A 16475-nucleotide genomic window follows, 5' to 3' on the forward strand; every position below is an offset into this window, starting at 1 on the left:
AGAAAATGACAACTCCTGTCTTTTGAACTACAAAGACATTCAGAAAAGATTTGTTTTCTTCCCTGCGTTTGTCTCTCACCGGCTCTTGACTTTGACTTTGCTGTGACTTTGAGGTGTTGGCACATAGACTGGTGCTTTTGAATTTTGTTGAGAGGGCGGGTAGCACAGTGGTTTGGCTGCCTGTTGATGGTGAGAGGGACCCAGAAGGCACCTGCTGTGCGGTGGAGACAGCAGGCCCTTTGATCTCAGTGAAATGTCGTGCCATGTTCTGTCTCTCATGCAGCTCCGTGTGCCATGTCCATCGGGATTACGTCAGCTCCACCTTGATATGTGGAGATCTGCTCCCTCTCTCAGCTTGGGTCATTATCAGCACTCTCCACTGGGACACTGACCCAAGGTCTCTCTCGTTTTATGTCGCCTCGTATTCAAGTGAAACACCTTACATCATATCTTGATGTGCCTTTACATCCATGCTAGTGGCATGACTGTAGGATGTTGGTCTGCCGGTCCGTCTGGGGACTGCTTTGGTCCAGATTAAAATATCTGAGCAACTATCAGATGGATTTCTGTGAAATGCTGTGCAGCTATTCACATCAGGCACTGCCATTCCGTTGACATTTGTGGTTTTAGGTAATGTCTTTCTTTCTTCAGGAGGAAATATAAATATTTTTGTGATCCACTGACTTCTCGTCTAGCAAAGTCATCAGATTTAAACTACAGTTTGTCCAATACAGGTTAATGACTGAATTCCCACGAAGCTGATGACATTTCATTCTTATTAGCCTCGACATTTTTTTTGTATTTCCTGCTAATGAGCAAATGTTAACATGCTGACACGCTCAACTAAGAGTATGAACATGGTCAACAATGTACCTGTTAAACATTACCAACGCTGCGATCATGTTGGCATTATCATATTCGTATTTAGTTCAGAGCAGGCCTTTAAGTTCCTACTGTGCCTCCATTCATTGCAGCATTGAAAAACCATTCAACCATTCAATAAAAGTGAGTCTCTTGCGTAAGGCTTCCAGGCTACCGTGAGTCGAGCTGTATTTTCATTTTGAATTTTTCACTGCATCATTGCAGCATGCACTCACATGAAGAGTGGATAAGTGCTTCAAAAGAATATTGGTATGGTCAGCTTCGGCCATTTATTTGGCTGAGACGGCAGCTCTGCAGTAGCTGAGTGGCGGTGGCGTCGGTCTGTTGTGAGCTTGGCTAGTTGACTGACAGGCACCGCTGATTGGAATTGACATGGCGACGAGATATGTGTCAGTGCTCTGACTGCTCATTTCACCGGGCATCCAAAGAGGGCCACAGCCACCGCCATGCTGCCACCACTGCTCCGAGATGGGTGTCACCATGATTAAATCTGCCCTCGAACACAGTTTGTGTGCAGTGTGCATCTGAGTAAGAGCAACTCGATGTTTGCATGCTTCCAAGTTCAAGTGTGTGTGTATGCGTGGGTGTGCGTGTGTGGGTGTACACGGGTCTCTCACCGTCCAGACTGTGTTGCAATAGTGTTTACCTCTGCCCCTCTCCTCCACCCACTCATCAGTCACTCCTCACCAACTCATCTCTCTGCTCCCGCCTCTCCTGTGAACCTACACTCAAAGCAAAACAAATGCCAGCCGTGACAGCTGCACAAGTGCTAGGTGGCACAGCTAAAATATGATCTTTTCCCTGCTGCTCAAGAGAAAATTATAGTTTTGCATTTGTTTTTTAACGTACATATTGCTTAAAAGAAACTGGAAGAAGGTATCTGAGTGAATGTAAGTTTCTTACTTGATTATTAATGCAGTAACTAAATATTGATGTGCTCCATGAGTGACTCATGCATTAATGTCGCCAGTCAGCTATTAAGATTTATTTATTAATTCTTTTTAATCATCCACGTTTATTTAAGGGTTCTCTAGTAGACTGTATTGAGTGAGGTATGGAATCATTTTGCTTAGTACACAGCTTTTATATTTTAAAAATCTGTTGGATTTATTTCATATTCTTGTATGACTTTAAAAAAATTACTAAACTGATTTAGCAAGTGAAGAGATCTTTGGAAACATTTCAGTTTTTAAATTTCACAGCTCCAGACTATTTGCTTTGCCAACTTTGTGTTATCACAAAAAAATGATAACATAGATGGCATTATTCTCAATGCATACGTGTTTGTTTATATGACAGTTGAATGAGTGAGTTGATTAATCAGTCAATTTGAGGCCAATGTCATTTTGTTGCTTGTATCGATCACTTGTGATGAATCGCAACACTTTTACTATGATTTGGCCACAGATATCAGCACTGTGCTACCCCATGATTAAATTCATCATCTAACAATATGTACTGTAGTCAAGTTAGCAGTTAACATTAGAGGAGCTATTTATGGTAAATGGTCTGTATTTATATAGCGCTTTACTATACCTGCAAGGTACCCATTCACACACACTGATGGCGGAAGCTGCCATGCAAGACTCTAACCACGACCCATCAGGAGCAATTAGGGGTTAGGTGTCTTGCTCAGGGACACCTCAACATGAGCACGACAGGCCGAGGATCGAACCAACAACCCTCTGGTTGCAAGACGGCCCCTGTACCCACTGAGCCATACCGCCCTTTCATAGAAAGAAATCACACAACAGAAGTACATGCAACTGTTGTCTGAGTCATGGACTGTCCTATGTGGGCAGCCACCTGTCATTTAAAGCAGCCACACCTTTAAATATGCCTAACTTTAAACCTCAGTACAATTAAAATGGCTGAGCTATGCAAAAATTCACCCCCCTACACAGTTGTCAGGAACAAGGAAACTGGCTTTAGAGACCAAAACAGTTTTTGCACCAGGCTGTAAACATGTTTTTTTTTCTTTGTTTTAAGGGAGCTACACAGTGGGTTGGTGGTAAGCACTTTCACCTTACAGCTAGAAGATCTCTGGTTTGCGTCCCGGCCTTCTTGGGATCTTTCTGCATGGAGTTTGCATGTTCAGCCTGTGCAGGTGCGGGTTTTCTCCTGGCACTCCCTTTGCTCTGAGTCAGCAGGGATAGACTCCAACGCCCTGCGACCCTAATGAGGATTAAGTGGTGTATTGATAATGGAATTATGTTTGTTTTAAAGTTAATATCAAATTTCTGGCAATTGACGTGTTTTTGGAGCCAGCCACGAATGGCCATTCAAGGAGCTGCAGTTGTGGACTTTATTTTTAAGAACTGGAGGTTGCTGCTTAGTTACAAGATACACTTGGATTTGAAGCCACTAGAAGTTGCTATGGTACTTCATCCTTATATATTTTAAAAAGAAACTGCACTAAAAAGTAATAAATAATGTTTTAAATGTTATTAATTGCAAATAAACAAAGATTTTGCTCGGCACTGAGGAAAGAAACCTACCAATACAAGACTAATGTTTAGTGTCTTATGAAAATTGCAACAGACAATGGATGGTATACATTCCAAATGGGATGATGATTAAAATTAGCTGTTCGAAATTGGAATATTTTACAAATACAAATTGAATTGAAAAAAAAATCTCAATTTTTGATTCCTGTGCATACAGTAAATAGTAGAGCATTGACCATATTTTTCCTCATTTTCTTGACACTTGTATTAACTGCAAGGACTGAACATTTGTCAGGAATCCAGTGGATTCTTGAAGGTCTTGTGACAAGTGGTGTGGTGGAAGTGGGCTTCCCACTGTTTTGTTCTAATAAGCATGGAGCGGGACTGGGGTTGTTGTGACATCCTGTCAGCCTGTGGGCTGGACTGGCGCTCAGTGAGCAGCACAGTAGGATGGACTCCCTATGATTGTGCACTGACCTTTGCATCATGGGGAAGATGACAGGTAATTTAGAGGCCTCAGGGACTGTGGAACCATACATTTGCTGTCCCCAAACCACCCACAGCACCGACCACATTCACCTTGAGATGGAGGCAGTGTATCCATGAGCAGTGCTGGCACACACACATGCAGAAAACAGAATTAAATCACATGCTGTGTACACCCAGGTACAGATACATATGCAGACATGCTCCAAGCATTCACACATTTATTTGCACACACACACACACACACACCATGCAAGATCTGCCTTGACACCCGCCCAACACCCCCATCATTGTCGCATGCTCTAATCACCTGCATCATCACAACCCATCCTCAAACAACCAAATCACAGGGGGTGGCAAACTGGTAAGGCAGAGGGGGAAAACGATGATTTAGAGTGATAATTGCATAATCACCAGTTGTGATAATTGTAATTGATGACTGCATAATTGCTAATTGCGCTCTTTATGGGAACCTCTCTTTTCTGTTGTCTCTCTGTCTCTCTCTGTTCATCGCTCAGTAGCCCTTCACACAGCTTCCTTTACTTCAGTCTAGATCTGTTCTCTTCTCCTTCATTTATTTCTCTCTCCTCAACATATGCTAGCTTGTTCTCATGCACGCACTAATACACACACAGACACTCACTAGTGGGTACTGTAAGTATTCTCAAAGGCTTATCAGTAAGTATTTCCCAGCAGCCTTGTCCCAGAGGCTGTGCTCTGCCCACTCTGTTGCTGCGAGAAGAGTTATGGAGGAGCGCTAACAGGTTTCCTTTGTCTCTCTCTTGCTACTCTGCCCTAGGCTTTACTCCTGCTTGTAAAATCAACCTGCGGCCAAGCCCATTCCCTCGGTAGCCATATCCTTTATCACGAAACGGGTGAAAACAAAGAATGCACTGTGAGCCAAAGTGAGGGCCGAAGCCATATCTCGCAACCAAAAGAGGAAGAGAGATTTTGCTAGTTGTAGTCCTACCTCGAGCCGACCTCTCTACACAATAGCTCTATCTGTTCATATGTGTTAGTTTGAGACTTGTGGCTCAGAAACCACATGTGCTTGACTGGAGGTGTATTATCATGGACATCAAGATGACTCTATGATCAGCCTACATTATGCATGACAACTCAAAATGGTTTGATGATAGCAAGGGCAGGCTGGGGGGTATCTATACGCAGAGTGGGCGGTTACGTGAGCAGGCATCAGACAGGCGTGTGATTGATGTCTCTGCTAGCGTCTGTAGGCAGGTTAATGGTGTGATTGTGGAGGTAATCTCCGTGTTCTCTCGTTAAAGGATGATGGAGAGCCAAGGGACCCTGCATGTCTCAGAGAGATGCCCTAGCTGTTGGCTTCACAAGATCTCAAGCTTTTTACATATGCAGTTGAGAACCTCATTTGATGTATATGCTTCAGAGGAATGCAGACCAGCCAGCCGACTGTCAGTAAACAGTTGATGACTAGCGGTGGGTTCAGACACCCTTCTGTAGTGGCCATGTAGTTCAGATGTAAGCCCAGGTTGCTAACAGTTTGTCTTGGTGTCACAGATTGCTTTTGGTTTGCTCACTGGCACACTGAAGAGCCAAGTGTAGTTATTGGCTAAAAACACGCTGTGGTTCACTAAATGGTCCCTCCTCACAGCAAAAATGAAGCAAACACAAAAACAATCTCTCGTCAATGAGGATAAAGGACAGCCTTAGCTGAAGCAACACAAGTTGCTGTTGCACTCATAACCTACCCATAAAGCCGGATACAGTGTTTATGGTGCCAGTGTGCTTCGCACATTTTCACTGCTTGTGAACCAACACGCCAACATTAATGTCATGTCCTGGAAGGAGAGGAGAAGTGGGTGGGGACCAGATGGAGGTTGATGGGTTAAATTGGGGTAGAGCTGAGTGAAACAACAGCATAGTGTAGTAGGGAACTGGCTGAGAGCTGCGGACTATTGCATCTGTATTGATTGGGCTCCAGCCTTTTCCATTTTCCATGAACTCCTCTGAGCAGCTCCAAGTGGGAGTGATGGGGGGATTTGCTTGATCTTTATGATATTTCTTTAAACATGATGCTGTCGTTATGCCTCCCTGGGGAAGACACCAGTCATTTCCAGTAAATCAATGGCTCTCCGTTCTTCGCTATTTTCCACACACCTTATTTATAACCCCACTAAACAGCCCCAACACACTGCCACCATTCTCATAAGTGTTTTCAGCTTTTGTGAAATGAACGAAATAGTTGTTTTTCAAGATGAGGAGTGGCCCGGCTCAGACATACCGCATGCTTGACCCTCTGTGGTGGAGTCCATCGAGCCGATCCGACGGAGGCTGTAATCAACAGTGACAGAAATGACATAGACAATAGATGACAATAATTTGAATTCCGTCTGCTCTTGGAGTGGGGGGTCATTTGGATGAGCCTGATCTGATTTACTGTTGCAGAGCAGAGGACGTCAAGATGCAGCCACAGCCCGTCCTCTGACTAACAAACAAGCCTGAGGTCTTAGCAGGAGTTGGGAGCAGGGTAACCCACATACCCACTAGTGCAGGTGCCCTCTCCATGGGGCCAGGTGGTGGCTAATTCGCTTTCTTTGTCCCTCCTAATGAATCGCTAATTGGTTTGCATCACCCGCCGAGCCGAGGATAGCAGGTGCTGAGTGCTGCTGGTGATGGAGGCCACTGGCGAGCCTCCTTGCACACACCGGCACCTACATTTAACAGGCCAAATGTCACCTCACAACATGCAACAGCTTGGCAGTTAAACAGGGAGATTATCGTCATAGTTTACGCCTTGTTTCTCTAGTTGTCGCTGCTCACATACAGTAGAAACTCAGCCTTGGAATTGTATTTTTTATGCACGAGCTGTGAATTTCATTGTATTTCTCTGTTACGCATATGTAGACATGTTTGTTTGGTTTATTGATAGGAAGCTGTGAGGTTGACCTTTGCTCTTGCTACTGTTTATTTATTGTGAGCAATACGAGGTGTTGAGCATTTTCTGCTCTGTGTTAAAGCATCAGTTTAATGCCAGAAAAATAAATATGCTGTGCATTGTAAGTTTGACATATGCCAGAAATACATCATTCCATGTTTACCTTAATGGCATCTTCTTCCCTGTAGGTGGTTGCTCTGAACAAGCGCAGTAAGGAGGCAGAGTCTGCGTTCCTGGGAATCTACAAACAGCTTATCGAGGCCCCAGGTGAGTCTCCCACTAAGACCAGAGGTGTACATCCTCACAAACAACAGCAGCCACAGCAGCATAAACACCACAATTACTTCTAGAATTATCTTTCTCCCTTCGAAGATCACTCCCTGGAGATCAATTCCCTATCAAACCCACCACTATCAATGGACCATGAATCATGTATATATGAAGCCTCACGTACCAACCAAAAAGTAATTTTCCTACCATAGATAGATATGGTGCTACAGCACATGGATATAAGATACATAAAACCCTATACCCTGTGGCTCTTATCTATTTTTCAAAGTCTGTGCTCTCAGAGTGGTTTCCAAAACTCTGCGTGAGGCCACTTCAAAACCCAGCACTGGTCCTTGAGTGTAGCCTGGCTGAGGAGCGAACACATCCTTGAGGATCTCTGCTGCTGATTGTGGAGGGCCAATTAAAATCCCAACTGAAGTCTGGCTTTGTGTGGAACGCAGGCCTGATGAGGCCAATGGGGGAAAAGGGAAAAAGGGGCAAAGACAGTAAGTTAGAGCAGAGGAAAGACATATTGTGTGTTTATTCAGTTGTTATTTCAGTGCCAGGGCACATGTACTGTATTGCTCTTTGTTGCAGGAGACGGCAGCAAAACGCAGCCCAATCTCAGTCTAGATCAGAGAAACACTTGTGGCAGGAGTAGAGAATGCTGTTTACAGATTCAATGAATACAAGATAAAAGTCTGCGTCAGAGAAATAGCGACGGCGGCAACTGACTTTTAAAGGTCTCCATTTTTCCTTGAAGTCCCCTGCTTGATATTGCGCCACCACACACACACACACACACACACACACACAAACACACACACACACACACACACACACACACACACACACACACACACACACACTTTGAATGGAGTTATTTCCTTGATAAGAAATACCGTTCTTTGAAGATGTATTCAGTTTGATTTTCTGACCTATACCTTTTATATCAAGGCCTTAATTCAAGCCCAGGAGCGTCTTGTGGGATACATTTTGTCAGAAACGTCTCTCAAGTAGCAAATAGAGACAACTAAGAGTGATGTTATGTTCAAGAATAAAGACTTTCAAATAAAAACAAAGACCACTGTCACCTAACATCAACTTTTATGTACGGGGTAAAGCATTTGTTTTTAAGATACTGAATACTTCTTGCCTCTCTGTTTCTTCGTATACAGTGTACTTTTTCACACAGGCTCTGTGTGGTCATTATATTAAGCATAAAGTTGTACACCTTCCTGTATCAGGTTACATCGGGTAATGTAGGACAGTCAGCCTCCTACCTCCATTTGGCCTTACCTTTACAAAGGGAGTCTGTTTCACTGTGTCCCTGCAACTCATACAAAGTAAAGCTAGTTGTTTTCATTTTCAGTAAAGGTCAGAGAGTTAGCGCCCACCATCAGACAATCACTGCTTATTTTTCCTAGAGAGGATGATTTAATGATGTAATCCTAGTTATATTAGTCCTACATTAATTAATCCAATGATTGAAGGGTTGACGGTTCGATTCCCACTCCCGCCTAGTCATGTGCTGTTGTGTCCTTGGGTAAGACACTTTACCCACCTTGCCTCCAGTGCTGCTCTCACACTGGTGTATGAATGCATGTGAATGTGGTGGTTGGAGGGGCCATAGGCGTGGATTGGCAGCCACGCTTCCGTCCAAATGTAGCTTACCATGAGAATGTGTGAGTGAATGAATAGTGGATCCATTGTGAAGCGCTTTGAGTGCCTTGAAAAGCGCTATATAAATCTAATCCATTATTATTATAACAATGTGATGATGCGCTTCCCAAATGCTATGAAATTGCCATAACTACTTTGTATCTTCTGTATTTAAGTTTTGAAAAAAAAAAAGCAAGATATTGTGGTTTAGTAAGTTTCCAACATCTTGTTCTGACATGTTCTCAGTGAGCTAGCTTTGCCCCGCTGACTGCAGTCATCTCTTCAAATCCTAAAGTCCAAAACGGCACACCAAAGCATTAGCGTTGCAGATTCTCAGATTTGGAACAAAACAAGCTGATTTCTAATTATAGTGCTGAGATTTTTAAACATAATCTAGCCAGAGAAGAAGACACAAAATGTGACAAGTATATTCCTCCTCTTTTGGCTGAGGCTACCTTCGCACTCCTTCAGCCTCTGCTGCAAGCTAAGATGTCTCAGAAGTCTATCAAGGATGGCTTAGGAGTTGGTTATTGGCAACTCTGATTGCAAACACTCAGAGTCCCATGTTCGTTTTTGGTTAGTTGAGTAATTGCAAATTTGCATCACTATGGCATAGGGCTGGGCGATATGGCCAAAAAATAAAATCTCGATTTTTTTATTTATTTTTTGTCATCTTGAACGATTACGATTTTAATTGATTTTTGTTGTTTCTTTGCGGTCTGTTTGCTATGGCTAGTGCTAGCCATGCCTAGGGTTGCCACCTTTCAGAAACGAAAATAACGGACACCCACCACGACTCCTCGGGGCCACAGTTCAGTAAAATTGAAAAGACATTCACAGATTCAGACTTCCGGCAGTGATTCTGTTGACACTACAGTGTAGTGAGGTTATTGAATATTTGTGTCTCTCTCCGCTGTTGCAGCAGTTTTGCAATTTGCAGGCGGTCCCTGTTCACAGCCGGCTGCTCATAGACACCAATGTTATTTCTGCAACTTGAAAGACAGCTACTTTTGATAAAACTGGGCTTGTAGCACATCATCTGCCTTACAACGATGGGAAAGAGGCATCGTTTATGTTTTGACAACCTATATCTAATGAGTTATTGATGCTGGAAGTCTGAATCTGTGAATGTCTTTCCAACTTTACCAAACGCGGGCCACAACCACCCAAGGAGTGATATATTTAATTTTGAAAAAAGCATTTAGTCATACTTAAAGCTTTAAGTGCTTTATTATCACAAAACTAAGAGTTTTGTATTGTTTTATGATCACAAGTTCTGTCTAAAAAGATGTGGCATCATTTTAAACAGTGAAACCATACTAATAAAATGTAATGGCCAACCACTGTGCAATACTGGATTCTGCAAAAACTGAATGCAGAATACTGGATAAAGAAATTCTCTACAGATATTTTTCCCGTCTAAATCTTTTCTTAACACAATGAATGTATTAACTTATTTATGTGTGTATGAATGTATTTACTGACTTATTTATTTAGTACTGTTAACATATCAGAGTTCTGAGTTAGTTTTTCTTTAGATAGGTAAAGGCCATTTATTGATCACATATAGGCTATTAAATAAATGATATTTAAAAAAAAATAAAAAGCATTTAAAATGCTATTAAACAACTTAGGCATTTATTGAGTCACTAAAATATTGTAGAGTCTACGGCCACGTTAGTCTGACTATTATCATCCTCTGGTAAATTCACAACCATGTACTGATGTCTCTTACCAAAGGGACTTCAGGAGATGATTAGATGATGATAAACTGTGACCTGCTGGTCGGGTGCTCTCTGTTCTCATGTTTCTTACATGTTGGTCTCCTGATGTTGCCTTACTTCAGCTAGTCTATGAGCAACAGAAACCACAGTTTGCCCTGTACCTATTGCCAGGGTTCCAGTCTTCCCACTCACGCCTGTGCTTTTGAAAACGTTTTTGCTTCTTTGGACGTGGTGGAGTTTCGGGTGTAGACATTTTTAAACACGCGGGAGCAGCACCGTCTGTAACCAGGAAACCCGCGGCAGAACCGGCAAACAGACCTGCTGGACCTCGCATCAGGTCCTCGCTACAGAGGTGTAAGGAAAATGAAACTGGCTGCCCTTAATATTTCCTGTATTTTATTTTGTTTATTATGCAGTTTTGATGTGTGTGTGTGACAGACTTGTATGGGACATTTATGAAAATACGGAACAATTAGCGTCCTGTATTGAATCAATAAAAGTGCCCGCAGCTACGGGAGTGCAGCATAGGGTTGCCACCTGTTCCTTAAAATACGGAATCGTCCTTTATTTGACTATTAATTGTAGCGTCCCGTATTGATCCTATGCCGCACTCCCGTAGCTGCGGGCACTTTTCCCATTCTTTAGGATGCCTCTGCCGGAGGTGCTGAAAGAGGTTAGTTGTGCTGCTACTCTTCATTTTCACAGTACTTTTGCAAACCTTGCACATGACTGTAGTTTGCTCTGTGTCAGTCTTGTCAAAGCCGAACCACTTCCATATAATCGATGTAACATGAGGCCCTTTTCTTGCGACCAATTCTTCGTCTGCTGTTCTGTCCGATATGACGGGGGTGGGGGTGGGGGTGAGAGGCAGAAGCAAACGCCAGTGCACAAGTCGTGTAAGTCAGAAGAAGAATCTGTATTGTTATATATTGAAGTTCACCTCGATTTTACGATTCGCAAATTGTCAAATCGTCGGGTTTTAAAAATGCGAATTAATTGAATTAATTCGATTTATCGCCCAGCCCTACTATGGCGTATTCACGAAGACAGCCATGGGAAGAACAATGGATAAAAAAGCTCCTTAAAGTTGAATCTTTATGAAATGCTAGTGAAAGAAAATACATGCATTTACTCAGGTACTGTTACTTTGTACTTATAACCTTGCCAGCAAGTAGATTTCTCGCGATATTTGTGAGTTCACAAATCTCTCAAGAAACCATCTTGCACCGCTCCCGCATTCACTGTTCGTACAGAGCCAAGTTGGCACAGGCCAATCACGCAGCAGTATTCGTGTGTGGGGCGGGATATCCGGGTGTGAAGACGACATCAAGCGCCAGTCGATCAAAACAAACATGGCAACGGAGGACAACGATCGTGTAGATGCTGCTATTAAGTCAGTTTTATCTGAATCTCCTATCGCTTCTTTGAAGGAAGAACAACGAGAGGCGCTTTGCGCATTTCTGGATGGTAAAGATGTTTGTGCTTTTTTACCTACGGGTTTTGGTAAGAGTTTAATCTACCAATTGGCTCCGCTCGTTGTGAAGATCCCGCGATTGGCTAAAAACAAACCTGTCAGAGGCGGGACATACTGTTACATTGTCCAATCCGTGCCTCTTTCCTCCGAACGGATTTACATGGAGCGGTCCCAGATTGATATTGTGGAGTACTATCAAGTACTACACAATTATTAATCTGGCTATTGCCAGGTTATTGTACTTATACTTCATCATAATTCAGAAGCAAGCATTGTACTTTTTATTCCACTCAATTTTTTTTATAACTATAATGCACACAGATGAAACTGATGTTAGTGTAACTGTCATTAAGACAACAAACAAGCTGTAAAGAAGTAATGGAATGCTGCTTGGATTGGGAACAGAAATTTCAAATGAAATTTCTTTTGCTGTATTTTCTGCTGGAAAAAAGTAGTTATGATATTGTTCAATATTATTGTGGGGGTCTTCTTGTAGTCTCCCATGTCTTTCAGACACAATGTCTCACTCTTGACTTATCCTCTGTCAATTTCAAATATACAGTGGTAGAAATTTTTTGGACACCCCATGCATTTGTGAAGTATTGCATTAAGAATTACTCTTAAGTCTTCAAGTGCAATTTCTTTTTGTACAGTCACAGCAAAAATACTAAACAAATCCTAAAAAAGCCAATAAAAACTTAGAATTGATTGGTTCCATAAAAATACATAAGACATTTTGAGTATTGGGTCGTTTGGGATCCACTAATGAAGGTCATGCTTTTTATTAAAAGACACAATTTTTGTTGCCGTGCTTTGTGTCTACATAAAGCCAGCACATTTGAAAGTTCAAAGAAAGAGACAAAAATGGCTAAAACAAGGAACCTAATGCAGGAAACACAGCTGAAGATTCAGATTCTCAAACAGGAGGTGTACATTAGCTGCCAGATAGCCAGAAAAGTGCAGATGCAGAAATACAGACCAACCAACAGCTTGGAAGAAAAACCAAGATCTGGGCGTCCAAGGGTTTCTTCAGCAAGTAAGGACCACATCCTGAACAGCATGTACAGAAAAACCACCAAATGACATCACAGAAGCTTCAGCAGCAGTGGTCAAACCAAACTGGTGTCCAGTGTTCCACCCGCACTGAACGTTTAGATCGTGGCTTAAGGTCCTACAAGGCTGTCAAGAAGCCTCTGATCAATGAAAGACAGAGGTTAGTCCAGCCAGCCCAAGCACACAAGAACTGGACAGCCAGGAACAGGATGAAGATTCTGTGGTCAGATGAGTCCAGTTTCCAGCTTTATCTTCCTCCTGCTATTGTGAGGGTGCGCAGAAGGCCAGGAGAAGCATTATCTCCAGCATGAACAGTACATACTGTCAAGCATGGTGGAGGCAGTATCATGGTTTGGGGATGCATAAATGCTGCTGGTGTTCATCTCACTGTCTGTGACGGCACATTAAACTCTGCCAAGTATTGTGCCATTATCCAAACCCACACGCTCCCTTCTGCTTGTGCACTGTTCCATTGAGGTCAAACTGGATGTTTCAACAAAATAATGACCACTGCCACACATCTAGGGCCAGTAGCACTTGACTGCAGCAGCACAGTATCCAGGTCTTAGAGCAACCAGCTCAATCTCTGGATTTGAGCCCCATTGAAAATCTGTGGTGGACTATCAAAAGGTCTGTTTCAAAGCGTAAACCAAAGAATTTAAAAGAATAAAAAGCAGTAATTCATTAATTCGTGGGGAACATGCCAGTCAGGATTAGAGGTCTACTGCGTGCTAATGGCAGGACTACTAAATATTAATTTGATGATGTGATGGTTGATTTATTTTCTGTCCAGTTTTGAGCACATTCTCTGTTATTTGTTGGCTCTGATACCGACAATGTTGAGAACTGACATAATGAAACTGTCAAGAATTTAGTTTTGTTCATTTTTCTTGTTTGTGTCTGTCTAATGGAACCACACATTTTGAAACACAAAAAAAAAATTTCTCCAAATATTTCATGATTGTATAAAATTTTAAGGGTGCTTGAAATTTTTTTTCCACATGTATGTATGTATGTATGTATGTATGTATGTATGTATGTATGTATGTATGTATGTATGTATGTATGTATATAATTGTCTGGGTGACCCTAAACTCTTGAACAGTAGTGTGTATACACATATGTAGTTTGGTACCAGCATGGGGTTCCTTCATTGCTGCATATCTCTGCACAACTCTGACTGTAGCCAAACCAAAGTCAGAGCAGTGAGTATTTGTGTTGGGCCCTTGCAGTATCTGCCATCTGTGAGTAGGGCCTACAGTATCCTGTGCCTGTTTGTCACTGTGCATCTTGCTGCCGGTGTCCAAGGTCGCATCTCACCCCACCCCCTCTGCTGCCCACCTCTCGCTAGAATGGATGACTCCAGGTACACCGGAGGACAGTCATTTGGCTTTGGCCCCACTTCATTTCTCTCTGCCCCTCAAACACAACAGTGAGCTTTCCCAGCATTCCCCAAACAAATGCTACAGCTCATGTATTTTTAATCTTTTGACAGATGCAATTATTCTTTACACGCCGTGCTCGTTAATCTTAATGCAGTTATTACTATTCATTGCAGGACGTTTTTGGCTCCTATTATTTCATTTGAAAGTGCCTCTGACTCAATGTGTGTGTGCGTGCTCATTTATGTGCCGACACTAAGGCCACTGGTCCAATCAGAGCAGGCCAACGGCTGAGTTAATGAATGCAAAAGGCGAACAAGGAAAGGAGGGGGAGGGGCACACACAGCAGCAGCTCAATATGTGACCTGTTGTATCTGGATATCATTAACATCTGGTCACATATCAGTTATCCACTTTGCCGCGCCCACTATTGAATACAAATAACATATCCATTACATTTGTGAGATAGTAGCGTGATAATGTTACGCTTTGTTAATGCTCTCGTTCAATGGCAACTAGAATGCAACAGTAAACTCAGAACAGAAATAACTTCTTGATGCAAGTGATTGAAGTGATTTTTTTTGTCTCCTTTCATGAGGCCCCTAAGCCGAGATGTCAATCCACTGGAGTGTTTCATTAGTGTTCTATATTTTGATTTGCCTGTGACATCTCCCCACGCTGTGCACTGTAACTCCTACCCAGTCTGGGGCTTGAAAGAGGCCTGTTAACAGTGTTTCCCTAACAATGTTTATATCACCTCCGCACGGTTTTGATCAGTGCATATAAACACATCCTGATCACTGAACGCTGAAAAACAGTGGCAGCTTCTGCCCGAATTCATTGGTTTCCCAGAGATTCACCTAACTTCCTCTGTCTTTTTCTTCCTCTCCTCCTCGGCGTCTCATCCTGCTCTCCTCTCCTGGAGTGTGCGTGCGTGTGTGTACGACTGGCGTTTGAACGTCGGCGTTTGTTGCCACCTCTGTGAGAGCAGCGAGGCCCTGTCGCCAGGGGCGTAGCCCTGAGACTGACGCTCCAGGTGTTTGCTCTTCTTCGCCTCCTCTCAGTACACACACTCATCCCTCAGGATCCACCCCGCTCCCCCTCTCCTTTAGAACACATCTCCTTTTATCTGAGCGGGGAGCTCACTGAGACGTTGTGAAGATTCTGATCTGAATACACCCCTCCAAATGTGTGTGTGTGTGTGTGTGTGTGTGTGTGTGTGTGTGTGTGTGTGTGTGTGTGTGTGTGTGTGTGTGTGTGTGTGTGTGTGTGTGTGTGTGTGTGTGTGTGTGTGCGCGCGCACCAGGCCTACAGCATGTCTGAGGTGTGTGTATCAACGTATGAGTGTGTATTAGTGGAAATGTTATGACAATAGTGCTTGCTAGTGGTGACCACTGGTACTGCAGAATAGAGCACAAGTACAAGCAGCTTTTTGTCACAAGGCACATGTCTATAAGTGCCTTACATATTCACATCAGATGCTTCCCTCGGCTATGGGATCATCTGAACAGAGCACACTGACCTTAGTAATTCAGAGTCATTCAAATGCATAAAGAATAGTTGTCCTTCTTCAACCCCCCACATACAAATGCAAGCACCAGTAAGAGAGGCCTGCAAGGCACTACGAGCTGGCTTTATTGTAATTGTGCAGCTGAGTACCTACAGTCAGAGTGAGAGCGCAGGAGAAGTGCCTTGTGCATTTGTGGCAGTCTGTTGGAAAATAAGGGCATATAAAAGCTGATGGAAAATGAAAGCTCTCTGGGCGGGACGAGATTATGCACAAGTGATTAATAAGAGCAGTAATAAACAAAGGCCCAGGAGATGTTTGAGGTGCTTAATAATGCATTATGTTCATAAAAGAGCTGGGCCTCTCCAACTGATCCCTGTGGAGTAGGAGACCCCAGAGGGACCAGGAGAGAGTGTGCTCTTAAAAGACAGCAGCTGTGTGTGTGCAGGAATGTCTGTATGTATGTGTGTGTGTGAGTGTGTGAACGTACCTGAGAGCCTATAAGATGTAACCAAGGGATTCAAAAATGTGTAGACAATAGACGGGTTGTATTTGATGAAGGTAATTCATTGTGATTTGTCTTACAAGTCTAATAAATACAAATAGTAAGTAGGTGGCTTTATTTTTTTGTAGAATTTCCAGTGAAGTTTGGTTTGGATGTCATTGCCACTTCT

The 16475-nt window shown here is 42.9% G+C and overlaps 1 protein-coding gene across 1 annotated transcript in view; it reads left to right on the forward strand.

Moving 5' to 3' along the window:
* The window catches only part of cux2b (cut-like homeobox 2b), an 86116-nt gene that overhangs the window by 45733 nt on the left and 23908 nt on the right, over nt 1-16475 (forward strand). The window contains 1 exon segment of the mRNA XM_051950729.1: nt 6918-6996. Coding sequence (XP_051806689.1) covers nt 6918-6996 — 79 coding nt within the window.

This window comes from Acanthochromis polyacanthus, chromosome 7 (genome assembly GCF_021347895.1).
Source record: "Acanthochromis polyacanthus isolate Apoly-LR-REF ecotype Palm Island chromosome 7, KAUST_Apoly_ChrSc, whole genome shotgun sequence".
Classification (NCBI taxonomy): Eukaryota; Metazoa; Chordata; class Actinopteri; family Pomacentridae; genus Acanthochromis; species Acanthochromis polyacanthus.